The sequence below is a fragment of the Telmatherina bonti genome, assembly GCF_933228915.1.
Source record: "Telmatherina bonti genome assembly, chromosome: 19".
Lineage (NCBI taxonomy): Eukaryota > Metazoa > Chordata > Actinopteri > Atheriniformes > Telmatherinidae > Telmatherina > Telmatherina bonti.
The window spans coordinates 2885563-2911791 of NC_136617.1; the positions used below are offsets into that span (position 1 = coordinate 2885563).

At 43.9% G+C, this 26229-nt stretch overlaps 1 protein-coding gene across 1 annotated transcript in view; it reads right to left on the reverse strand.

Moving 5' to 3' along the window:
- Positions 1-3657: 3657 nt before the first annotated feature.
- The window catches only part of LOC306769648 (prolyl endopeptidase), a gene marked incomplete at its 3' end in the record, with an annotated part of 318806 nt that continues 296234 nt past the window's right edge, over positions 3658-26229 (reverse strand). The window contains exons 12-15 of the mRNA XM_079258332.1: positions 7709-7803; positions 7509-7640; positions 6639-6795; positions 3658-3952 (exon numbers count right to left, since the gene is read on the reverse strand). Coding sequence (XP_079114458.1) covers positions 3658-3952; positions 6639-6795; positions 7509-7640; positions 7709-7803 — 679 coding nt within the window. The remainder of the gene's footprint in view (positions 3953-6638; positions 6796-7508; positions 7641-7708; positions 7804-26229) is intronic.

Here is a 26229-nt window from a genome sequence, read left to right on the forward strand (position 1 = left end):
TTCTCGGGAGGAAACACACCGAGGCATCATGGACTCCTCCTGGATCAGACCCTCTCAGCAGGACTAGACCAGATCCACGACGGACCGGAAATCTCTTCCCAAGAAAAGGACCCGAGTCGTAACAGGATCGTGACGCCACAGCCAGAGGGGAGATGATCCAGTCTGAGGGTCCCAGTGGGAGCGGAGGGATACACCTGCAGCTGGTTTACCCATGCACGCGCACAAAACGCACCCTGACCAGGTGATCCTACCTGGTCTCCACCTGGTCCTCGTTCAGGCTCCTCTCTGAGGAGGACGCGATTTTCTTCTTCTTCAACTTGAAGCTGAACTTCTTTGGCTGCGTCCTGGTCTTCTCCTCTTCCTCCTCCGCACGCGCGGACTCGTCCAGGTGGGCGTCGCTCCAGGAGAACAGGGTCCTCAAGGACCTCCTGGAGACCTTCTTCTCCATCTGCTGTGACTGGAAGTCTGGCTGCAGTCTGCGAGACGGTCGGTGACAGCTGCGCGTGCTGCTGCGAGTGTGCAGCGCGCGGAGCTCAGACGTGGCGACACGCACGCGCGCGCGCCGGCAGGTGGCTAAGCACCGCCCCTCCCGCAGTGGTCCCTGTTCCTGTGTGTGTACGCTGCTTTTAATGCCCGGGTGACCCGGCGGCGGCCCGGGTGGGCGGAGTTTTCACTCAGCCGTAAGACCCGCCTCTTTTCATTCCCTGGTGGAACCAGCCAATCAGCGCGGTCTTACAGATAAATCTGATAAAAAATTATTAATTTCAGTTCACACTAATGAACTTTCTGATTCTTTCAGCTGCTCGAAGCAGGACGTTCTGTTCAGTTCAATTCGTCATTATCATCATCATTATTATTTATAAAGCACTTTCAAACAAAGGATACCGACCATAGTGCTGAACAGTAACAATAATAAAAATACATAAACATGTGAAACACATCAAATACATGTAAAAATACAATTTAACAACATAAAATAATCTCAGTGTGGAGTGAATTAGCGTCCACCTGCAACAGTAGCGTGCCAAGGTCCAACGCAAGCGCCGCTCACCCGGCATCATGGAGAGAGATCGACCCTGGCATCCATTTAGGGTTCATGTCTGATCATTAAAGGGCTCAATGGGTTGCTTGGTTATTTTAGCTATCATCATTGTGTTTCCTATTGTCTTTTTTAATCAATCTGCTTCACCCCCGTTAACCGCTCTGCCACTCACTACAGCTCCTTCTCTGCCCCATTTTTCTGTGTGGAGTAATGCTGTATCTGCGTCTCGCACCTTAATTGATTCCTTTCGCACTCCGCCCTGTTGGCAGCCTCGTTCCAGGACCCGATTCTCAATTAGACGAAGTAATACTTGTGCGTAATGGTCAACTGAACGTAGATGTTTATTTTGTAATGATGACTGGCATATCCGCAATAGCAATACTTTGAGCAATACTGTGAGCAGAACAGGTATGTGTGTCTACTGGGGTTGCCTGTGTGGTCTGCCTGGGGCCCAGACCTGTACTGCGTTTTAAAAGAGAGAGATAAAGAGAAAGAAGCTTAGTGTATCAGGATCACACAAACAAGTCCCTGTTACAGCCTGATTAGTAATTTGATCCATTCAACTATGTAGTAATTAAATCCAAATATAATTCTTCTACAAATGACCAGATTCTAATTTGGAGAGATATACTTCTCATCAGATAAATCAGCAAGTGGGTGGAGATCCCGCCCCTCATCAGTCTTAAGGCCTAGTCAAGGTTTGAAGATGAATCTGTGTGGATTCAGGTGGCCCGGTCCCGGCGGAAACACGTGAGATCCCACTTCTGACACCAAACTGTCGTGGAATTTATCTGATGAGGAATAAATCTAGAGATCAACCATGCTCTGTCCAGTTTATTGACAATGCACAGATGTTGCGAGCGAGAGGTCTCGAGAGCTCTGCCCCTGCCCAGGGTGTTACAGTGATCTTTAGGCATACACAAACAACCTCTGCCTGGCAGCACTAGTTAAAACATCTGCCAGCTTGAAGATAAAAACAGTCAAAGCTGAAACAGGCCTTGAACAGAACACTCAGTTTTATGCATGAACCTACTAAAGCAAGCTTTCTGAACTACTCTAAACTATGCAGATTATATATTTTGTACTACATTAAGAAGCTTAATGAAGGAGTAACATATTAAAACTACAGTATGTGCATAATTTCTACCACAAGGCCTCTACCCTAAGACGTGTCCATCTTGGGTGCTCCTGCTACTAAACTTCCTTCACTTCACCTAGCAGTAGCTAGCTGTGGTGTGAACTAGCTTCACTATTCCCAGCAGTAGCTAGCTGTGGTGTAAATTAGCTTCACTTTACCCAGCAGTAGCTAGTTGTGGGGTAAATTAGCTTTACAATTCCCAGCAGTAGCTAGCTGTGGTGTAAACTAGCTTTACTATTCCCAGCAGTAGCTAGCTGTGGAGTAAACTAGCTTCACTATTCCCAGCAGTAGCTAGCTGTGGTGTAAACGAGCTTCGCTATTCCCAGCAGTAGCTAGCTGTGGTGTAAACGAGCTTCGCTATTCCCAGCAGTAGCTAGCTGTGGTGTAGACTAGCTTGACTTTACCCAGCAGTAGCTAGCTGTGGTGTAAACTAGCTTCACTATTCCCAGCAGTAGCTAGTTGTGGTATAGACTAGCTTGACTTTACCCAGCAGTAGCTAGCTGTGGTGTAAACTAGCTTCACTATTCCCAGCAGTAGCTAGCTGTAGTGTAGACTAGCTTGACTTTACCCAGCAGTAGTTAGCTGTGGTGTAAAATAGCTTCACTTTACCCTGCAGTAGCTTGCTGTGGTGTAAACTAGCTTCACTTTACCTAGCAGTAGCTAGCTGTGGTGTAAACTAGCTTCACTTTACCCAGCAGTAGCTAGCTGTGGTGTAAACTAGCTTCACTTTACCCTGCAGTAGCTAGCTGTGGTGTAAACTAGCTTCACTTTACCCAGCAGTAGCTAGCTGTGGTGTAAACTAGCTTCACTTTACCTAGCAGTAGCTAGCTGTGGTGTAAACTATCTTCACTATTCCAAACAGTAGCTAGCTGTGCTGTAAACTAGCTTCACTATTCCCATCAGCAGCGAGCTGCAGCTAGCCTTGGGGTAAACACTCTTTAATTTATCAAGCGTCAGCTGGAAACAGAGCCCCGCTGGTTGAGGGTTTAACTGGGAATTGGTCAGTGACATGACTGGTTTAACTGGGAAACGATAACTGGGTGTAAAAGGAGCATTTCAGAGTCTCTCAGATAGACAGAGCTTCAGATGTCTCAGACAAACTAAAACATTCAGAAAAATTTTCCTTTGATTTTAAAGATCCTCTAGCTAAAGTTTAAAATATAATCTACAGGTTTAGAGAATCAGAAGAAATCTCTGTATGTTGGGGGCAGAGTGAAGGTTGCTGTCATCACAATCACAATCAGCAGATTTTCTATTGTTTTAGTTTCATCATCCGACATATGTTTATCTTCTACCGGGAAGGGAAATAACTCGATGAGATCCTGCTACAAAGAAACTTTTATTTTCTTGTATTGTGGTTGTAAATAATGTGAAATAGCTCCATTAACATCAGAATGATTCATTTCCAGTTACTGCAGGCATTTTACAATTTAAAGGAGGTTTTAGAGAAGAAGAGATTTGTAATCCAAACATCTCCTCATTCCCTCCAGCTAAGCTGCAGCGTCTCAGCAATGAAGGAGAAGATGTCCGTCTCCTCCAGGATCATCTTGGTTGTGGGTTTCCCGGCGCCGTGGCCACTGCGGGTGTCCACTCGGACCAGCAGAGGCTGGCGCTGCTGCGGGCTGCTGCCGACCCCAAACTGAAGGGCGGCGCAGTACTTCAGGGTGTGCAGAGGCACCACGCGGTCATCATGGTCCGCCGTCAGAAGCAGGACGGCCGGGTATGGAGGACCCGAGTATGGAGGACCAGGCAAGTTGTGGAGAGGAGAATACCTGCAAACCAGGAGGAAGACTTTAGAAAACCACACTGATAATGATGATCACAGATTCTGCTTTAAAACCTTAAATCCCCATTTGACCAGGTAAATCTCCTGAACATGCTGAACACCATGCTGGCCCAGAGTGTTCATGGTGAACACTCTGGGCCCAGGGACCTGTGCACTTTTAATCCGGCCCTGGCTGTGGGGCCACAGTGCTTTCATGAAAGAAATAAAAATCTAGTCTAGTAACCAGCAAAAGCACATCTTTTACTTATAAACTAGTTACATTATTTGAGATATGTACATTATATGTATATTATATAAGATTAATTTATTACAGTGAACTCAGAAATATCTGCACTTTTTGTTTATATATAATAAATCAATAGTTTGAACTTTTTCAACCAACATTTGTGACAGATTTTGTGTTATTTAGTTTTATCAAATTTTTAGACAGCATTGGTGAAAGTTACTAATGACCTTCTTATGGCCTCAGACAAAGGACTTGTGTCCGTTCTTATCTTGCTTGATCTTAGTGCTGCATTTGATACAGTCGATCATAACATTCTGTTACAGAGACTAGAACAGGTGATTGGAATTACAGGTACAGCGTTAAGCTGGTTTAAATCATATTTATCTGATAGACTTCAGTTCGTTCATGTAAATGACACAAACTACAGTAAGTCATGGAGTTCCTCAAGGTTCTGTACTTGGACGAGTACTCTTCACACTATATATGCTCCCTTTAGGCAAAATTATTAGACAGCATGGAATAAACTTTCATTGTTATGCAAATGATACTCAGATGTACTTATCCTTTAAACCAGATGAAACAAATCAGCCCAATAGGCTACAAAATTGTCTCATAGACATAAGGAACTGGATGTCTAGAAATTTTCTCCTCTTAAACTCAGATAAGACTGAAGTAATTCTCGTTGGATCTGAAAAACTCAGAGCTAAATTTTCCGGTTTTGTAATGAACCTGGATGGCATTACTTTAGCTTCCAGTGCTACAGTGAGAAACCTTGGAGTAATATTTGACCCTGACCTGTCCTTTGGTCCACATATTAAGCAGGTTACTAAAACAGCCTTCTTTCATTTACGTAATATAGCCAAAATTAGGGACATTCTGTCTCAGAGTGATGCAGAAAAACTGGTTCACGCTTTTGTCATTTCGAGACTAGATTACTGTAACTCTCTATTACTGGGCTGTCCTAAATATGCCCTGAAAAGCCTTCAGCTGATCCAGAATTCTGCAGCCAGAGTCCTGACCAGAACCAGCAGGAGAGATCATATTTCTCCAGTTTTAGCCTCTCTTCATTGGCTGCCTGTTGAATCTAGAATAGAATTTAAAATCCTTCTCCTTACATATAAAGCCCTCCACAACCAGGCACCACTATATATCAAAGACCTCATAGTTCCTTATATACCAAGCAGAGTACTTCGTTCGCAGACTGCAGGCTTACTTGTGGTTCCTAGAGTCTCAAAGAGCCGAGCAGGAGGCAGAGCCTTTGGTTATCAGGCCCCTCTCTTATGGAATAAGCTCCCAGTTAGTGTTAGGGAAGCAGACACCCTCCCCACCTTTAAGACTAGGCTGAAGACTTATCTTTTTGATAAGTCCTATAGCTAGGGATGGTTAGCATCCCTTAGTTATGCTGCTATAGGTTTAGACTGCTGAGGGACATTTCCTGATACACTGAGCTTCTTTCTTTTTCTCTTTATCTCTTTCTTTTACCCCCCCCCCCCCCCCCCCCCCCCAACTTCATGTCCAAACTGCCGGTGTTTGCCCTACATAGGCCCCACATGGGTCCCAAGTGAGCGTGGGCCCTTGGGCCAGTGCCCATAATGCCCATTGGATAATATGGCCTTGCTCACAGCAAGAAGGTTGCTGGTTCAATCCTCGGCTGGGGCGAGGTTTGGGCCCATCTGTGTGGAGTTTGCATGTTCTCCCCGTGTATGCGTGGGTTCTCTCCGGTACTCCATCTTCCTCCCACCATCCAAAGACATGCATGTTGGGTTCGTTGGTTACTCTAAGTTGCCCAAAGGGTGAGTGGTTGTTTCTGTGTGGTCCTATGATGGACTGGCGAGTTGTCCAGGGTGTACCCTGCCTTTCTCCCAAAGACTGCTGAGATAGAGTCCAGCTTCCCTGCGACCCTTCATGGGATGAAGCAGGTAATATAGTGGATGGATGGAGTACAGATCGGCCTACAGTTAAATGATCTGTTTATGTGTTAATATATGAGAGCAGAGAACCTGTCATGCAAAACATGTGACTAACAGCTGAATATGGTGACGACTAACACAAGGTTGGCCGCCATGAGATGAATCATTTAGCAGGTTAACCTGCATATATCAGTGGGTCAAACGAGTTTCGCTTCCAACGTGAACACATCTACAAGCATTGTTGTTGACGGATCACGTGTCGTGCACGTGACTGCGTGTTCATCCAGCTTACTGCTGGTAAACTACATGAAACTTGCTGTGAAATCCAGCAGGTTTGTTTCCCTGAATCTGTGGGGCTGGAGATGTTGCTACGTCATCTTTTATTAAACAAAGGAACTTCAGCTCATGTTCACTTGTTGAAGCAACCTGAGCATTTTTTACCGTCGTATTATTTCTTTCTTTATTCCAGAGTCGGAGAGTTCCACTGGATGAAAAACCAGGTACAATGCTACAGCTAACGTGGTTGGTTTTCCTACTTGATGAGCCACTGGAACTGCTCGGGGTCGTCTGAGCAGCCGTAGTCAGTGGTCCAGGCATGGCCAATGGTGAACTTGTGGAACTTCAGTATGTCCATCACGCCAACCTCAGCCACGGCACAGCCAAACAGGTCCGGACGCTGGTTCAAACACGCCGCTGTGGGTGTAATCAGGTAAAATAAGTCATCTACACACAGTTTTAATGATGTAAGCTGATAGCAACGGCTGGCATTAAAGCTGCTCAGGTCTGCACAGATGTCACTTTCTTCTGTTTAAGACACAGGTGTCAAACTCCAGTCCTCGAGGGTCCGTACCCTGCAGGTTTTTGTTGTGTCAATGCTCCCAACACACCTGATTGAAATTCATAAATAGGTTGACAAGAAGCTGCTGGATCCATTTGATTTGAATCAGCTGTGTTGGCTGAGGGAAACAACTAAAACCTGTTGGATACTGGCCCTTGTGGATTGGAGTTTGACACCCCTGAAAGAGCTGAAACCAGCTCTGCACTGTCCTCAGCTGGATGTACCGGCTGAAAGCATGTTAACGTTGAGGAAGTATGGAAGCATGATGGCAGTGAGGTTGGAAACGAACATGGCTGCTAACGTGTGTTAAGGGAATAGAAGAAGAAAGTCAGTCCAATGCTTAAAGAAACAGAACTTCATTCTTTCTAAAGTCCAGTTTTCTTTTCTCTGCTTTTCAGAAGGTATGCAAGCTGTTATGTCATCTAGACGCAATTAGCTTTTCCTCCATCCCCAACTCTGGAAAAACAGCTCGGATCTTTATTTCCTTATATCAGAAAAAAAAATCTCGATCAACTTCTTCCAGTAAAGACCAGCCGGAAGCTGCTGTGGAGGAGGAAGCGGTCCTTACCAACCAGAAGACCCCCGTTGGAGGCCCCATTGATGGCGATCTGGCTAGCCGAGGTGTAGCGCTCCTGGATGAGGAATTCTGCTGCACTTTGGAAGTCATCGAAGCAGTTTTGTTTGTTTCCCAATGTTCCGGCTGAAACACACACAGTCAGAGATGACACGCACGTTAGGAAACAGGCGTGCTTGTACCGGCCGACGTACCTTTGTGCCAGGTGAGGCCGTACTCTCCGCCCCCCCTGATGTTGGCCACAGCCAGGATTCCTCCCAGGTGTCTCACAAAGAGCAGGTAGGCCACGCTGAGGACAAGAACACAGAGACAGAGTCTAACTTCCCGTCAGCTGTTATCAGGGTGAGGAGCTTAGCTTGTTGGTCCTCACATCAGCAAAAGAAGAAGATGTGGACAAAAAAAGGATGCAAAGAACCGGAATCCCTGGAAGCCGATCCTCAGTTAAAATGTAAATGCCTGCATCTCTAATTGACTTGTTTTGATTTCTGTTTTATAAACACATCCAGATATAAAGACAAAAAAAGGATCCTGAAGATGGTTTTAGGGACTGTCACAATGCTTTGGTCCACTTTAACCGGACCGCAATCGGCTTTATGTGGTCAGTAGTCTGCTCTAAATGGACCACAGTCGCTCGGCTCCACTGAGCTCATTTTGATGCAGACTTTGATTTAAAGCTGGGGGTCTCGGTTGGCTTGCAAGCGGACTATCCAAGTAGGAGGAAGTAATGCAGATTATTGTTTGGGTTGGAGGAAAAAAAAAGCGTGTTCAGTGTAAAATACATGTTCTGCACACTGACCCGACCCATTTATCAATAACTTGTGACCCGACCAACATTTGGCACAATGTTAGAAAATAATGTGACCCTGACGCCCCTGTAGTAAAAGCTCACAATGTCCACAAAAAAAAAAAAAAAACTAAATAAATATCAACCTTCATCCATAACAGTAACACTTATGTTTCTTTTTCTTTTAAAAAAAAATTAGTTTCAGTCACATATAGAACATAACACAGACTAACAGTGAAAAGAACAAGATGCAGAGTGGGAGGAGGTTACATTCAATATTTAGGAAAAATAAATAAATGAATATAATATTTACACCAAGACTGGCAAATTCTCTACTGGCGCCCTGAGCTCTTCACAGAGGAAAGCAGGTTCACACTGAGCACATGTGACCGACGTGACAGGACCAAAGGACTTCCTCTGAGACGAGTCTCAGTCCAGCAGCTCACCGGCACCACGGTGCTTCCCACCCGGTGCCCGAGCGCTGCAGCAAGGCTCGCAGGTCCGAGCCGTCCTTTACCCCGACTCCAAAACGAACCTCCACCCGCCGTGCTGCTGGACCCGCTACATCACCACCTCAGGTAAAGCCTCCATCACACTCCTCTCCAACGACTCTGATAAGTGGAGACTCAGTTGTCAGAAATGTAAGATTTCGCTCCATAGTAAGAAACTAGATAGATAGATACTCCAGGGATCGTAGTCAGATACATTCCAGGTTTCAGAGCGGGCCACATTGAATCTTACTTAAAACTGCTGGCTAAAGATAAACGTAAATACAAGAAGATTATTATTCATGTTGGGGTAAATGACACCCGGTTACACCAATCAGAGATCACCAAAGTAAATGTTGCCTCAGTGTGTGACTTTGCTAAAACCATGTCAGACTCTGTAGTTTCTCTGGACCCCTGCCAGACCTGACCAGCGATGACTTGTTTAGCCGTTTGTCATCCTTTAACCGCTGGCTGTCTAGGTGGTGCCCAGAACAAAATGTGGGCTTTATAGATAACTGGAAAAGCTTCTGGGGAAAACCTGGTCTTATTAGGAGAGACGGGATTCATCCCACAGTGGATGGAGCAGCTCTCGTTTCTAGGAACATGGATCATTTTATTAGTCAGTTAAACCCATGACTGTTCAGGACTGAGACTAGGAAGCAGATTTGTAGTCTCACATGTCGCCCCCCTCCCCAAAACCCAGAATGATGGTATCTGCCCCCCCCCCTCCCCAAAACCCATAACGATGGTATCTGCCCCCCCCTCCCCACAACCCATAACGATGGTATCTGCCCCCCCACAACCGAGAAAGAATAAAACAGCACCGGGGGAGTAAATCATGAAAACCTCATTAATATCAAAACAATGAATCTAATAAGACAAAATAATAAAACCATTAAATGCGGTTTATTGAATATCAGATCTCTTGTGTCGAAGTCTCTGTTAATCAATGACCTGATTACTGATCATCATATTGATCTGTTCTGTCTTATGGAAACCTGCTGCAGCAGGAGGATCATGTTAGTATTAATGAATCGACTCCACCAGATTGTCTAAATGTTCATGTTCCCAGAACTACAGGTCGAGGAGGAGGTGTGGCAGCTATCTTTAAATCAGAACTATTGATTAGTCCTAAATAGTTCCAATAGCGTTGAACACCTGACTCTTAGTCTCTCCCACCCAAGATGGAAATGAGAGAAGCCACTTCTCCTAGTAGTAGTCTACCGTCCACCTGGATCTTCCTCACAGTTCCTAACTGACTTCTCAGACCTCTTATCAGACTTAGTGCTGAATACTGATAAAGTTATTGTTCTGGGGGATTTTAACATTCATCTTGATGGTGAACATGACAGTTTAAACACTGCCTTTAACTCTATATTAAGTTCAATTGGATTTTCCCAAAATGTCCACATGCCGACTCATTCTCATCGTCACACTCTGGATCTTCTTCTGACATGTGGCATCAGAAGTGATCAACTGACAGTTTTTCCTCATAACCCTGTTCTGTCTGATCATTTTTTAATAACTTTAGAGTTTACTATACTTGACTACACAAGGGCTGAGAAGAAAATTCATTCTAGTCGATGTTTGTCAGATAGTGTTGTTAACAAATTTAAGAAGTCTATTTCAGCAGTAATTCCTCCAACACCATGTGTTAACCTGACAGGAAACACCCATCCGAGCTTTACTCCAACACAGGTCCATGAATGTGTTGCTAGAATGACAGCTTTAATGCGTATAACACTAGATAATGTTGCACCTCTAAAGAAGAAGAGAACCAGTCAGAAGAAGCGGGCCGGTGGTTTAATTCCCAGCTTCAAGCTTTAAAACAGACATCAAGACGTTTGGAAAGAAAATGGCGTTCATCTGGCTTAGAAGAGTGTCGCATAGTCTGGAAAGAAAGTTTAATAGTGTAAAAAAAAGCCTTGCGTGTGGCTAGAACAGCTTATTATTCATCATTGATAGAGGAGAAGAAGAACAACCCCAGGTTTCTCTTCAGCACTGGAACCAGACTGACTAAGAGCCATAGTGCCGTTGAGCCATCTATTCCTTTCAACCTCAGCTGTGATGACTTTATGAGTTTCTTTGTAAACAAAATAGTTTCTATCAGGAAGGAAATCAGTAATAACCTGAACACTACTAATGCTATTTCTTCTGCAGCAGCCTTAGAGACGTCTTTAGAAGCTGATTGTCATTTGGACCGTTTCTTGCCTGTACAGCTCTCCGAGTTAACCAACATAATAGCTTCATCTAAACCTTCAGCCTGTGTTTTAGACCCCATCCCAACCAGATTATTCAAGGAAATATGTTTCCTAATCAATACATCTGTACTGGACCTGATCAATACATCTCTATTAATAGGATATGGACCTCAATATTTTAAGACAGCTGTAATCAAACCGTTGCTTAAAAAACCAACTCTGGATCCAGGAGTTTTAGCTAATTATAGACCAATATCTAATCTCCCCTTCTGGTCTAAAATTCTTGAGAAAACAGTTTCAACCCAACTATGTTCCTATCTGAGCAGAAACAATCTGAAGAGTTCCAGTCAGGATTTAGAGCTCATCATAGCACAGAGACAGCACTGGTGAAAGTCTAATGATCTTCTCATGGCCTCAGATAAAGGACTTCTGTCTGGACTCATTCTTTTAGATCTCAGTTCTGCATTCGACACTATTGATCACAATATTCTGCTACAGAGGCTGGAACATGTTATTGGGATTAAAGGGACCACATTAGACTGGTTCCAGTCATATTTATCTGATAGATTTCAGTTTGTAAATGTAAATGATGAGTCTTCCTCACACACCAGGGTAAGTCATGGAGTTCCTCAGGGTTCTGTACTTGGACCAACACTTTTCACATTATACATGCTTCCCTTAGGAAATATCATCAGGCAGCATGGTATAAATGTTCATTGCTATACAGATGACACTCAGATCTACCTCTCCATGAAGCCAGATGAAACCAATCAGTTTCTTAGATTACAAAGATGTCTTACAGACATCAAGACCTGGATGACTCTGAATTTTCTCCTTTTAAACTCAGACAAGACAGAGGTCGTTATCTTCGGCCTGAAAAACTTAGAACAAAATTATCCAGTTTTGTAATTAATCTGGATGGCATTAATCTGGCCTCCAGTACCACTGTGAGGAACCTTGGAGTCATTATTGACCAGGACTTGTCTTTTAGCTCACATTTAAAACAGGTTTCTAGAACCGCCTTCTTCCACCTGCATAATATTGCCAAAATTAGGAGCATCTTGTCTCAGAAAGATGCAGTAAAATTAGTCCATGCCTTTATTACTTCCAGACTGGATTACTGCAATTCCTTATTTATGGGTTGTCCCAAATATGCCCTGAAAAGTCTCCATCTGATCCAAAATGCTGCAGCGAGGGTTCTGATGAGGACCAGCAGGAGAGATCATATTTCACCAGTTTTAGCCTCTCTACACTGGCTCTCCGTTAAATCCAGGGTAAAGTTTAAAATTCTTCTCCTCACATATAAAGCTCTCCATGACCAAGCTCCATTGTACATAAAAGATCTTATAGTTCCATATGTTCCAAATAGAGCACTTGGCTCTCAGACTGCAGGTTTACTGGTGGTTCCCAGAGTCTCAAAGAGTACTATGGGAGGAAGGGCCTTTAGCTATCAGGCTCCTCTCTTATGGAACCAGCTCCCACCGTCGGTTCGGGAGGCAGACTCCCTCCACACCTTTAAGATGGAGCTGAAAACCTTCCTTTTCCATGATTCTTATAGTTAGGATATGAGCATCTCCTGAGTTGGAGTCTGCATGTACGGGACTGTGGTGGAATTATGCGTATCGTGTAGTTTTAATATGTTACTCATTTATTACGTTTCTTTTAAGTAGTACAAGATATATATTCTGCATAGTTAGAGTAGTTCAGTAAGCTTGCTTTAGTAGATTCATGCATAAAACTAAGTGTTCTGTTTATGGCCTGTTTCAGCTTTGACTGTTGTTATCTCCAAGCTAGCAGTTGTTCTGACTTGTGCTGCCAGGCAGAGGTTGTTTGTGTATGCTTAAAGAACACTGTAGCACACTGAGCAGGGGCAGAGCTCTTGAGACCTCTCGCCCGCAACATCTGTACATGGTCAATAAATTGAACAGAAAACAGTTGATTTATAGATTTATTTTTCATCGGATAAATTCCACAACAATTTGGTGTCAGAAGTGGGATCCCATGTGTTTCTGCCGGGACCGGACTGAGGGGCAGGCTGCCGGAATCCAAACAGATTAATCTTCAAACCTCGAATGGGCCTTAAGAGTGACGAGGGCCACAGTCACCGGTTTTGGTCGATCACGAAGGGATCTCAACCCACGTGTGGATTTATCTGGTGAGGATTATATTTTTCCAAATTATGATCTGATTGAAAGTATTTTTGATATAATATTGTAGACTGAGTGATTCTCATTGCTAATCGAACTGAAACAGTTTGTTTATAAAATTGCCAACTGTTTTCATAATGGTGGTTGCGCTCCTTTTCCCCAGGACTGACTTTGACAATAAATAAAAATAAAGCAAAAATAAAACAAAAATAAGGACATAGACTACGAGATCAGGTTCCAAAACGAAGCCCTGTGAGTACGAGATCAGGTTACTAAATGAAGTCCTGTGAGTAGAAATGACTGACTATTCTGACAAAGCAGAAATATAAGACCAGGTGATGATGGGGACTATAGGGGGAAAGGAGGAGCAACCTTAACCAGATTCTCTCATGGTGTTTTTAAAGTAGAAATATGGTGAAAATGTAAGTAGATCTTTTAATGTTCTGGTGTGTGGGTTTCCAAAAGGAAGCTTTATGAGCATGTATCAGCTGGAAAAGTTGGAACAGAAAAAGAAATGAATGTGCGGGCTGGGTTACTCTCCATAAGAGGAATTAAAAATAGAGGTCTGACTTGCTATTCTCTGGAGAGTTGTGCGGAAATATTGTAGGATATTTTTTTGTTATTTTTAGTGACTCTTTTCATGGGTGAAATAAAACCATGTGATTGGCTGGCTTGTTTGACATCAGGGGGCCATAGTGGCCATTCACACAGAAATAAGTGTGTGTGTAAGTTTGCTTATATGATGGCAAGTCCCGTGAAAGGTCTGCAAATGGTAAAGTGGTTGGAGGATCCACATATCTGATGTACCTAGCATCAAAATTATAAACACACATTGCTGTCCACACTAACTAATGATTCAGCTAATTTTCTCAAGACAATGTCTAAGAATGTGAATATATTAAAGATTGAAAATCAGATCACGGGCATTTCTCCAAAAGATGACAGTAAAGCCTGGTTCTGGCAGACTCTGTTAGATATGGCAGAACGTGCCTGGATGGACCAGGAAAGAAAAGAGAGAATATTATCTTCCTCTAACAGTTTAGTGAAGAGGAGGTTAAAGATTAAATGACAGACAAATATGTATTATTGCAGAGTTTAGCAAATTGTTAGAACTGTTAGAGGCAGAGGACGAGTTCAGAGCACATCTAACATGTTTACTTGATTTTACAAACTACTGATCAGTGCAGGTGTAGGAGATAAGGAGAAGCTTGGATGAGGAAGGCAGAGCAAAGGAAAGGAAAACATGAGAGAGGGAAGTGAGGAAGAAGAGTGTGTTCATTAAAGGCCTTATGCTCACTGAAGGGGATGATGTCATAGCATGTGTAGACAGGAACAAGCATAAAAATCCTGTGTATAATAGCTGTTTGTGTTGTTCTTCCTAAAGCTTTTGTATCAACATAAAAGCCACTCTTTGTGTGAATGCGGAACCCTTTTCCTAGAAGAAACACAATTCTATCATCTGAGAAGATTTTTAAGTGTAACAACACATTGAAAGAAGTAAAGAATAAACTGAAAGATGAGGGACGTGATGTGTGGCGTTGGGAGCTGATACTGTTGGGTTGGTGTGCATTGCGTGGACTGGATGGGCTTCTGTTTAATCCCTTTCAGACATTAAATGATGACTTTTGTTTCTTTAAGATTACAGTTATTTTTATGTTTATTATGACTAAATAAATTGACGTTGACTGAAAATAAACGGAGAAAGACTTTGGGCTGTGCTTGTTAAATACCCAGCTGAGAGAGATCTCAAACTTTAAAACAGGAACGACACACCAACATCGTCTTCATGTGTTAAAGCTGCGTTATCTTCTTGCCGAGGTCATGTTCAGCTTTCCCAGGGAAACACTGACTTATGGATCCACTGCCACTATAGTCTCACACAGATACAGTTATGATCCAAAGTCCAGGATTTCCACAGAACAGAACATGGTCCACATGATATGTTTAACAGTATCCAACAGAAGAACATTATAATTATGAGACTATAATAAAATGACTAAATGATTCCGATGCAGCCTCAGAAGCTCGTCTGCTGCACGGCGTCGACCACGGCAGCTCACCGCCCCTTTAACCCTTGTCAGCATGCACCATGGTCTCCACAGGGACCCCAACATGTCTATCATGCCTGAGGGGGATTCAGGGGGTGAACTAGGAAGGGGGGAGTTTTGCTCTGGACCACTGCAGAGTTCTGGGTGTCACACATGCTGTCGGTCAGGACACTGGAGCAGAAACGGTCCCTACAACATGCTGCAACACTCCACCTCCCTCCTGTGTCAGCTCTGAGTCCTGGAGCAGGACCTGATATGCAGATGTGACTGCAGGGACCCGGCCACTGCTGATGGGGCCCGGGGATCCCAGAACCAGAGGGTCTGGCAGAGCCCTGCTGGTTGTGACTGTGAACAGTGTGGATATGGATTTTATGGGGGACATGTGGGCTTGGTTTTCACCTTTGACCTCTGGAGGTGATGGATCCTGTTGGAGAAATTATTATGGGTTTTGGTTTGTATTAAGTATTAGACATATATGCATTGATTTGCTGTGATCCTGCTGTGTTTTGTGTCTATGCACAAAGCTTTCTTTAAGTCATATGATCCTTGTCTGGAATGTGCAGACAAAGTCTGAGACAGGAAGAGTTTCCTGCAGGGCATCTGTTTTTGTCAGCTGCTTGGTTGACCAGTTGTCTAAAGGTTAAAGGTAATAAAGTAATATAGTGAGTGATTGATGCTTAGTGAGCTCAGTTTAGCTTCGGAGGAGAGAATGATTGTTTTCTGTGGTCTGCCCAGCAACTAGGAGGAGTTAAGCATGGTTTATAATCGGGTGTTACTTCAGCATCTGCAGAGAGAGTTCTCTCTCCAAGCTCCAGCGTGTGCTTGTATTAGTTTATAATAAAATGTTCATTGTAAGAAGACAGTTGACTCTTAGATGTATTACAACTTCTCAAGACCAGAGTATTTTCCACCACAGTTTTTGGGGGCTCGTCCGGGATCCTGCGTCAGTCCGCCCAGGTTGGGGATAGACGGGTTGGCCACCTGAATCCACAGATTCATCCTAAGAACCTCAATTAGAGAATTTCAGAGGACAGGACGTCTTTCTCCCACCCGTGGTCGACTACGCCAGGACTCCTTCTGAACCAGTGTGAAAAGACAATGGTGAGAAGTGTTATTCTAAATTTACATTAATTTTCAGACTCAAACTGGAGTCAAACATTACTAGAAATTGATCACAAATTAAAAATCAATATCTTAATTAATAATCACAATATTTTTCTGTTTTGTGGTCAATTGTCTTCATTATTCTCATTGTGACAGGGATTCTCCTCCTCACCTCCTCATCGAAAGAATAACTCAAGGGATAAGAGAATAACTTAAGACGAGATCAGGTTGACGTCATAAATAAAATCCTGTGAGTTTAAGTTAAGTTTAGGTTAAAGTTTAAGTTAAAAATCGTGAGTAACAAGACCAAGTCGTAAGTGCTGTGAGCTAGACGTAGCAAGACCAGACCAGTAAATCTTGTGAGTTACAAGACCGAGACCAGTAAATTAGTCAGTAAGTCCTGTGAGCTTGAGAAGCAAGACCAGGCCAACCTTGGGTTAGAAAACTGAGAGGAAAGCCATCTTGAGTGAGGAGGAACAGAGAAGAAACTGTGTGGGCTGGTTTCTGGAGACATTGAGAATTTTGCCTGATAATTCTACAAAGGTGTGGGATTGACCCTCTGTGTACATCCGCTGCAAACAGAACTAGTTCCTTTGCAGTAGGAGGTTGATGTACAGCACCATTAAATAGCTGAAATCTCTGTCTTCATGTGAAGGGAAACTGGGGTGGTTGTGTAAAATTTCCTGTGTTAAACTTGATTGGATTGATTGTGTGGAGAATTAAAACCACGTCTTGTGAAGCCACACCGGACTCTCGCAGGAGAGCCTAGAAGCTTGTGTGGGGGTAGACAAACGTGGGGGCACGACCCATTCACATGCATTCATCCAACTGTTGGAGTGAATTGTTTGTGTAAAATCTAATTTACTGCAGTAAAAAAAAAAAAAAACAAACAACAAAAAATGTATCAGAGAGGGAAGTGAGGAAAAGAGAATGTATATTAAAGGCCTTCTGCTCACTGAAGGAGATGATGTCATAGCATGTTAGGCAGAAACAAACATATAAATCCTGTGTAAAATAGCTGCTTGTGCTTTTCTTCCTAAAGCTTTTATAAGAGCATAAAAGCCACTCCCTGTATGAATGTGGAACCTTTTCCTAAGGAAAAGCAATTCTTTATTATCACCTGAGAACATTTTAAAGAGCAACAACATATTAAGAACGAAAAATCAGAAATGTGAGAGATGTGATTTATAGTATTAGGAACTTATTCTGTTAAATTACTGTACATTGTGTGGGCAATAAGCTTAGGTTTCTGTCTGTTCCCTTTCAGACATTCATAAGGTTATTTTTATTCCTTTACTACTGCAATTATTAATTTATGCCTAGCATGTCTATATAAATTTAGATAAACTGGAAATAAATAATGCAGCTGAAGGATGCTGAAACTAAGCATAATGTTAGGAAAAAAAGAAAATTCTTGACCTTAAAATAGGAATGGTGAACCAACGTAACTTTGCCAGAGTAAATTTCCCTTGCAATAAATTCACTTTAGCTAAATGTGAGCTAACGGCGAGAAGAGAAGTTCTCAGAACAAGTGTATCTTCTTAGCAAGATCATGTTCAGCTTTCCCAGGAGAGAACTGAGTTATGAATCCACTGACAATATAGTCTCTCACACACAATTACAATGTAATATTCAAGTTACATGATGTTCACAGCACAGAACATGGTTCACATAATATGTTTGCCACAGGATTCAGAAGAAAACTATTATAATTATGAGGCTATGATCTTTATTTTCCCCTTACTGGAGAAGAAAATACACCACATGACCAAATGGTTCAGTCTCAAAAGCTCGTCTGCTGTATGGTGTTGGACGCATTGCAGCTTTCCCTTCTAAACCCTTGTCAGCATGCAGCTTGGTCCACAGGGTCCTAAAATTGTCTATCCTGCCTGAGGGGATTCAGAGGAGGGGCTGGGGGAGAGTGAGTTCTTGATCCGGGTCACCGCAGAGTTCTGGGTGTCACGCGTGGTCAGTCAGGAGACTGGAGCAGAAACGGTCCCTACAACCTACAGCATCATTCCACCTCCCTCCTGTGACCGATCTAAGTCCTGGAGCAGAACCTGATATGCAGATGTGGCTGCATGGACCTGGCCGCTGCTGATGGCCCGGATATCCCAGAACCAGAGGGTCTGGCAGAGCCCTGTTGGTTGTGACTGTGAACAGTGTGGATATGGCTCCTATGGTGGACATGTGAGCTGGATTTTCACCTTTGACCTCTGGAGGTGATGGATCCTCCTTGTCCTCAGACTGTGTTTCAGTTGTGGAATTTTCTGGAACTAAAAGACTAACGGATGTGGCCGGCAGGCAGCACAAGTCCCACCCCAACTACAGAATCAGATGATGTTTTCTGGAATAAGCTGCACCCTGATTCTGTCAGAAAGACTGTTGGGTTCACTCAGTTCTCTGTGGAAAACCTGGATCTGCTTCCTGGAACTTTTGCCCACTCTCTGATCCTTTACATGTTACTCTTTGTTATTTACACATATGAATCTGATTTATCTACCAGGAAGCTTTGATGAACATGTGTCGGGCACTTCCTGGCATGAATTTCTGATTGTATGCTGATTGGAGGAGAGCATGGTGGCTGTGGTGCGTCTGACTCCTGAGCAGATCGAGTGATACGAGCTGAATGATTATACACAAGACCACGCCAAGGAATGAGGCCCTACAACCAAATATTTACTCACTATTTCTGCTTAGCTTTATACCACATTTATGAGCATGCATAAGATTTTGCACTCCTGCAGACTTCTGCAACTGAACAATGTCACAGACATCTCTGCTCTGCTGCAGGGAAGCTGAACAGTTCATACAGACAAGTCAACTTCTGGCACGCTATGCTTTATAGGAAAATAAATAGATTTTTTAAAAAAAAGTGATGAATACTAAGTTTTTAATGTTTGAGACAGAATAGATGTCAAAAGAGAAAAAATAAGCCGCTATATGACATTAAATAAGAAGGTAGCTTTGTAATTTCCCGACTTCAGTGAATGCAACACAAGTACAACAATCTCCGTGTTTTATTTGCTGACAGCTGGTGTTTTATCCCTAATCAGAACTCATTATTTTGAATTAAAGCAGATATGCTCAGCGGTTAAAATACACATCAGATGACTTTTGTTTAAAGAGTAGAAGCAACTCTTGTGATGGCTGCCAGTAAACAGACCAGTCTCTTAGTTAACACGCTTAATAGGTAAACAAACAAGTCATTTAAGCCCTGTATGTCCTCAAAATAACATGAATATGAGGCAGATTATTTGTAACAGTATTGATACTTCCAAAGTTAAGCTAACTATGCTAAACCGTTAGCCTTGGCCTTTTCTGTTACACACGTTTGCATTAAAATCATTAAGGAAGAAGTGCTGCTGTGAGTGTGTGCACGTACATGTGTGCGTCGTGTTGTTGTAGATGAAAACAGTTTTGCCATCAGTATTAGAAATTTGTTTCTAAATGCTGCTTTAGTTCAAATGTAGATAGAAAACAAACAGCTTTATTATGACCTGAAGGTCTCTGGCTGTTCAGTACCTGAAGTCCAGCTGTTAAAGATGGGTTTACATCTTGTTGCTTTATGCTTATGCTTATGTTCACAATATATTTGGAATAGAAAGCCAGTCTTATCATGATCTCAGTTTTGTGTGTGTTGCTCCTGAATGGGTCTGTTGGAGTCTAAGAGAGACAAATCAGAGTAAACCATGAGACTAAACTAGACTACATTACTGATTAAATCAACAGTTCTGAATGAGCTTTATTTAATATATGCAGAGATTCTTCAGTTTGGTTCTGCTTCTGTCATTTAGCGGACATGACATAAACAACACGAGCAGTAAATCAGAAAGGAAATTCCAGCATGGATAAGTGTTGGTCAGACTGCTGGGAGTCCAGTTTGACACATGTCCTGCTATGCAGTGCTAGAGGATTTTTCTGGTTGTTGGTTAAGATGAGACTACCTGATGGGAACTTTGCAATAAGTAATTAAATGAATTTGGTTACTTTGAATGATTACCTACCAGATAACTGAGTGGCCCTAACTGTTGCTTTGTATTGTTCATGTTTTACTCTTTGACTGTTTAGCTGAAACTGACTATCCTCTGCACCCCCCAGGCCTGGCCCCTGACCGATCTCTAGTTGACCCTGACTTGATTTTCCTTTTGATGCTGTTTGCTCTGACTGTGACACGGTGGAGGCTGCAGCTCTCCCGTCTCAGTTCTCGTTACTTGAGCTTACTCTTTAGCTGAAAACAAGTCCATGTTTTGGCGCTCTCTTATGAATGACTTTCTGGATGCCATTTTTCTGAATGTTTTCCTCCCACAGGTTGCAGACGGGGAAATTTCCTTCTAGCTCTCTTTTCAGGTCTTCCTTGGACCAAAAGTACTTTTTCTGGTTCTGATGTACATGCGCATGCGTAACATGGAAACATGGGCCTTTTTGTGATTCTTTTTGCAGGACCCTCACCCAAGTGGGCATGGTTCCTTCCAAGACTGCCTGTTCAGACACAGCTCTGTGTGAAAGTAATGTTTTAACATACTGTCCTAACCTCATAAGAACCCTTTTCAGGCATTTGCACACAGGTGAAAGCTGCCCTTCATGAATCAGCATCTACGCAGCTCTATTCACTTCAGCCGGGAGATTTTGTCCTGATGAGAAGCTTTAAACATCAGCGCTGGAACCAACATCGATGGTTTAGGCCATTTCAGGTTTTCCTGACGACCCAGACAGCGGTAAAGGTCGCAGAGTGAGCTGCTTGGCACTACAGATTGCTTGAACCTCCTGAAGCTCTTCAGTCTGAAATTACAGAAGAATAACGCACCACCCAACAAAGGGCAGAATAATCCCTGTGGTTGCGTGGGTAAGTGAGGTAGTCTACTCTCACACCTGAAGACCAGCCTTCGCTCTCAAGCAAGATCAGTGAGAGGTGAAAGAAGCGCTCCACTGCAACTGTGATATGCCAAGTCCCACCAGAACGCCGACAGTGTCTTCACTGCACCTCTGTCACCCCCTAAAAGAGGAATGATTTGTTTCCACTTTTCTTACATTTATTGTTAGACTCAGATGTTGAAGCTGAAGTGAATGGCTCCTCACTATTGTAATTTCTGAAAGATTCTTTTAAAACCTGATAGGCATGAGGCTCCTGATGTTTTGAGAATGTTGTCTTCTGTATGTATTTTTGCGTTCTGATAACAATTTCTCTTCTTATTGTTGGTCCTGTAGGACCAAGAGGAGGGAGAGTGTTGGAGAAATTATTATGGGTTTTGGTTTGTATTAAGTATTAGACATATATGCATTGATTTGCTGTGATCCTGCTGTGTTTTGTGTCTATGCACAAAGCTTTCTTTAAGTCATATGATCCTTGTCTGGAATGTGCAGACAAAGTCTGAGACAGGAAGAGTTTCCTGCAGGGCATCTGTTTTTGTCAGCTGCTTGGTTGACCAGTTGTCTAAAGGTTAAAGGTAATAAAGTAATATAGTGAGTGATTGATGCTTAGTGAGCTCAGTTTAGCTTCGGAGGAGAGAATGATTGTTTTCTGTGGTCTGCCCAGCAACTAGGAGGAGTTAAGCATGGTTTATAATCGGGTGTTACTTCAGCATCTGCAGAGAGAGTTCTCTCTCCAAGCTCCAGCGTGTGCTTGTATTAGTTTATAATAAAATGTTCATTGTAAGAAGACAGTTGACTCTTAGATGTATTACAACTTCTCAAGACCAGAGTATTTTCCACCACAATCCTCCTTGTCCTCAGACTGACTGTGGGATTTTCTGGAAGTAAAAGACTAATGGATGTGGCTGGCAGGCAGCACAAGTCCCACCCCGACTACAGAGTCAGATGATGTTTTCTGGAATAAGCTGCACCCTGATTCTGTCAGAAAGACTGTTGTGTTCACTCAGTTCTCTGTGGAAAACCTGGATCTGCTTCCTGGAACCTTTGTCCCCCTCTCTGATCCTTTACATGTCAGTCTTTATTAATTACACATATGAACCTGATTTATCAACCAGGAAGCTTTAATAGACATGTGTTGGGCACTTCCTGGCATAAATTTCTGCTTGTATGCTGATTGGTGGTGGTGGTGGGGGGGGGGTGACTGTAGTGGATCTGATTCCTGAGCAGACCGAGTGGTCCGAGCTGAATGATTATACACACCTACATATATTCCTGGCATTGTATCCACATGACCAGGCCACACAATTAGGCCAAAGATCAAACATTTTCATTATTTCTGCTTAGCTTCATACTACACTTTGAACATGCATACAAAGTTCTGCAGTCCTGCAGACTTTTGCAACTGAACAAGGTCCCAGTATTTTCTCTGCTCTGCTGCTGTGAAGCAAAACATCAGTTCTTACAGACAAAACAACTTCTGGCACGCTCTACATCTCTAGCTGTGCCTTATCACAAAACATTTCTCTTCAGTGTCTCTGACAAAACATGCACCAGGCAGGCTGTTAAGGACGTTTAAAGACAGCACACAGATGATTGCTGAGTATTCCCGGCTCGTGTACATTTCTAATTTCAGCCCAGACAACATAAGGCTGCATTAACTGTATGACAATAAATAAAAAGGTAATTTCCTGGCTTCGGTGTACGCCACTCAGGTGCAATATGACCAATCTTAGTAGAATATTAGGAAAGGTTGGAATCCTCCATGTTTTTATTTGCTGACAGCCCGGTGGTTTAATCCTGACCTGAACTCTGTGATTATTAATTTCACATCAAGTGCTTTTATTTGGCAATCGGAAGCAACTCTTGTGATGGCTGTCAGTAGACAGCCTGGTCTCTGGGTCAACACGCTCAACAAACAAATAACCCCGACCCAGGTGTGGGTTTTGGAGCGCTGTGGAAACACCGTGGTTTCCTGACATCTGATGGTGACCCAGTTCGTCACCGTCGCCTTATTGACTCCCTTCTTTCTGCCATTTTGCTCCCCTGACAGGTTGCTGTATGCACATGTGCACTGACTCTTCTGACCCAGTCTCTACAGGTGACTCTCCTGCAGATGAAGGCTGCATCTCTGACCCACCCTCCTTTTACAGCCTCTCACTTCCTCTTTTCTCTCACGGCCCACAGATGGAGAGATTTCCTCCTTGGTCTCTCTCAGGCCTTCCTTGGACCAGAGCACTTCCTCTCGTGCTGTTGTCCATGCGCATGCGTAAAGGGGGAGGACCCAACAGGTTCCCCCGTAGATTCTTTTCACAGGTCCACCTGAATGGGCATGGGCCCCTCCGAGGCTCCCCCTCCTGGCCCTATATGAAAGTAATGTTTTAACATACTGTGCTGATCTCATGTGAACCTTTTCAGGCATTTGCTCTCAGGTTGCTGCAGACCTTCCTGAACCAGCATCTAAGCAGCTCCGTTTACTTCAGCCTGGAGACTTTGTACTGATGAGAAGCTTCAAACGTCAATGCTGGAACCATCCGTTTCAGATTCTTCTGACAGCCCGGACAGATGACCGTGCTACTTGGGTGCCCATAGTATGCAACTACTGTATCATCACTGCAGGGAGGTTCCTGCACCGACCGCGGCTCCCCGGCTTGCTGCTGATCATGACGCAGCAGAATAACGCACCACCCAGCAGAGGGCAGAATAATCCCTGTGGTAGTGTGGGTAGTGAGACAGTCTACTCTCACACCTGAAGACCAGCCGCCGTTCTCAAGCAATCTCAGTGTGGAGTGAAATTAGCGTCCACCTGCAACAGTAGTGTGCCAAGCTCCAACACAAGCTCCGCCCACCCAGCATCATGGAGAGAGATCGACCCTGGCATCCATTTAGGGTTCATGTCTGATCATTAAAGGGCTCAATGTGTTGTTTGGTTATTTTAGCTATCATCATTGTGTTTCCTATTGTCTTCTTTAATCAATCTGCTTCACCCCCTGTTAACCGCTCTGCCACTCACTACAGTTCCTTCTTTGACCCGCGGTCGCTGAGTGCCCAGAAGGGTAAAAAATCCCCATAGACTCCCATGTTAAAAAGGCCAACTTCACAGCAGGAATAAACATGTTTACAGCCTGGTACAAAAATCCATTTTAGGTTTAATAGGTCAGGTTTACCTTCATGACAACTGTGGGGGGAGTGAATTTTTTTCTAACTCGCCCGTTTTAAAGTAATTTAATCTCGAAGTTAGGCAAATTTAGGGGCGTGTCCTTTTGATAGACAGGTACCGATCTCTGGCTTCAAGGAAGAAGAACGTAGAACAACCACAGTTTTTAGTCGGTAAACAATGTGACCTAGCTTTAGTCTGCTTACCTTCGTTAGCTGGGTAGCTCACGTTATCTCGGGGTTAGCTCGGTTAGCTCTTAGCTACAGAAAGCTCGGAGTTCGCTCGATGTCAATCATCCACCATGACGCTCACAGCCCCCCTCTCAGCTCCACCTCTTTGACCATATTTGTATTTTCCAGGCGAGATGACGCGCATGATGCTGCCAACATGGGGACGGTAGGAACCGCCCACCGAGCTTCAATTCAGCTCTTCAGAAACCTACGGGTGACGTCACGGAGAATCTGTCCCTCTCTTTATACAGTCTATGGTTCTAACAGGTAGACGTGCCCTCTTCTGTTCCCCAGCTAGCACTCTAAGGAGCCCCTGTGCGGTTTACTCTGTCATTACGATACCTGCGCCATGTGTGTGCTCCGGTTCTTTGGATGGCGTGGTGATCAGTGGACCGGTTACCAGTGGTATTTGTCTGATTCTGATTCTGCTTCTGCGTCTACTTGGGGGACCGTTTTTTCCTGTACTGGGACTGACTGGTAACGTATTGTGTCATTTCCTGTTCCCTAGCGTGTGTCACTGTGGATTGCTACGAGCCGTTGGCTCCTTTAGCTTCTTTCTAACTTCTATCTGTTGTTAACCAGCCACTCACTTCAGCGCACAATATCTTCCCAAACCACTGTTCTATATATTGCATTTATTTTTGGGATCTTTGGCTTTCTGTTTACTGACTTAAACAGCTCAAGCACTCGGTTTTAGCATGGCTGCTAGCTCTCTTCCCACACCCCGGTCCCCTGCCTTTTCTTGCTCGGTGTGTCTGATGTTTAGCTACTCCTCCGCCTCCTTTAGTGATAACGGTAGGTGTATTAAGTGTAGCAGCTTGGCAGCTCTGGAGGCGAGGCTCTGTGAGTTAGAAGCCCAGCTCCGCACTCAGTTAGGGAAGCAGTTAGTCAGCAAGCCCCCATTAGCCAGTGCGGAGCTACCAGCCAGGGCAGCTAGCCCACCTAGCCGTCCCTCAGCAGTTCCCGCGCAGCCGGGAGCCGAGGCGGGCTGGACGACGGTCAGGCGGAAGCGTAGCCCCAAACCAAAACCCACTGGCCACCACCGACCTGTTCACGTTTCTAACAGATTTTCTCCGCTCGGCGACACACCCGCTGAGGCAGAAACCCTGATTATAGGTAGTTCCATATTCAGAAACGTGGCTCTAGAGACACCGGGGACCATAGTCAAAGGCATTCCTGGGGCCAGAGCGGGCCACGTCGAATCGTATCTGAAACTGCTGGCTAAGGCTAAACGTAAATACCGTAAGATTGTAATTCACGTCGGCGGTAACGACACCCGGTTACACCAATCGGAGGTCACTAAAATTAATGTTGCTTCGGTGTGTAACTTTGCCAAGAGCATGTCGGACTCCGTAGTTTTCTCTGGTCCCTTGCCAAATTTAATCAGCGATGACATGTTTAGCCGCATGTCATCCTTCAACCGCTGGTTGTCTAGGTGGTGTCCCGATAACAACGTGGGTTTTATAGATAATTGGAGCGCTTTTTGGGGAAAGCCTGGTCTTATTAGGAGAGATGGCATCCATCCCACGTTGGATGGAGCCGCTCTCTTATCTAGCAATATGGACTCTTTTATTAGTCAGCTAAATTGACAACTCAGGGTTGGGACCAGGAGGCAGAATTGTAGTCCTACACACTTTTCTGCAGCTTCCCACCTGCCGCCGCCCACCAAAAACCCCATTCCGACCTT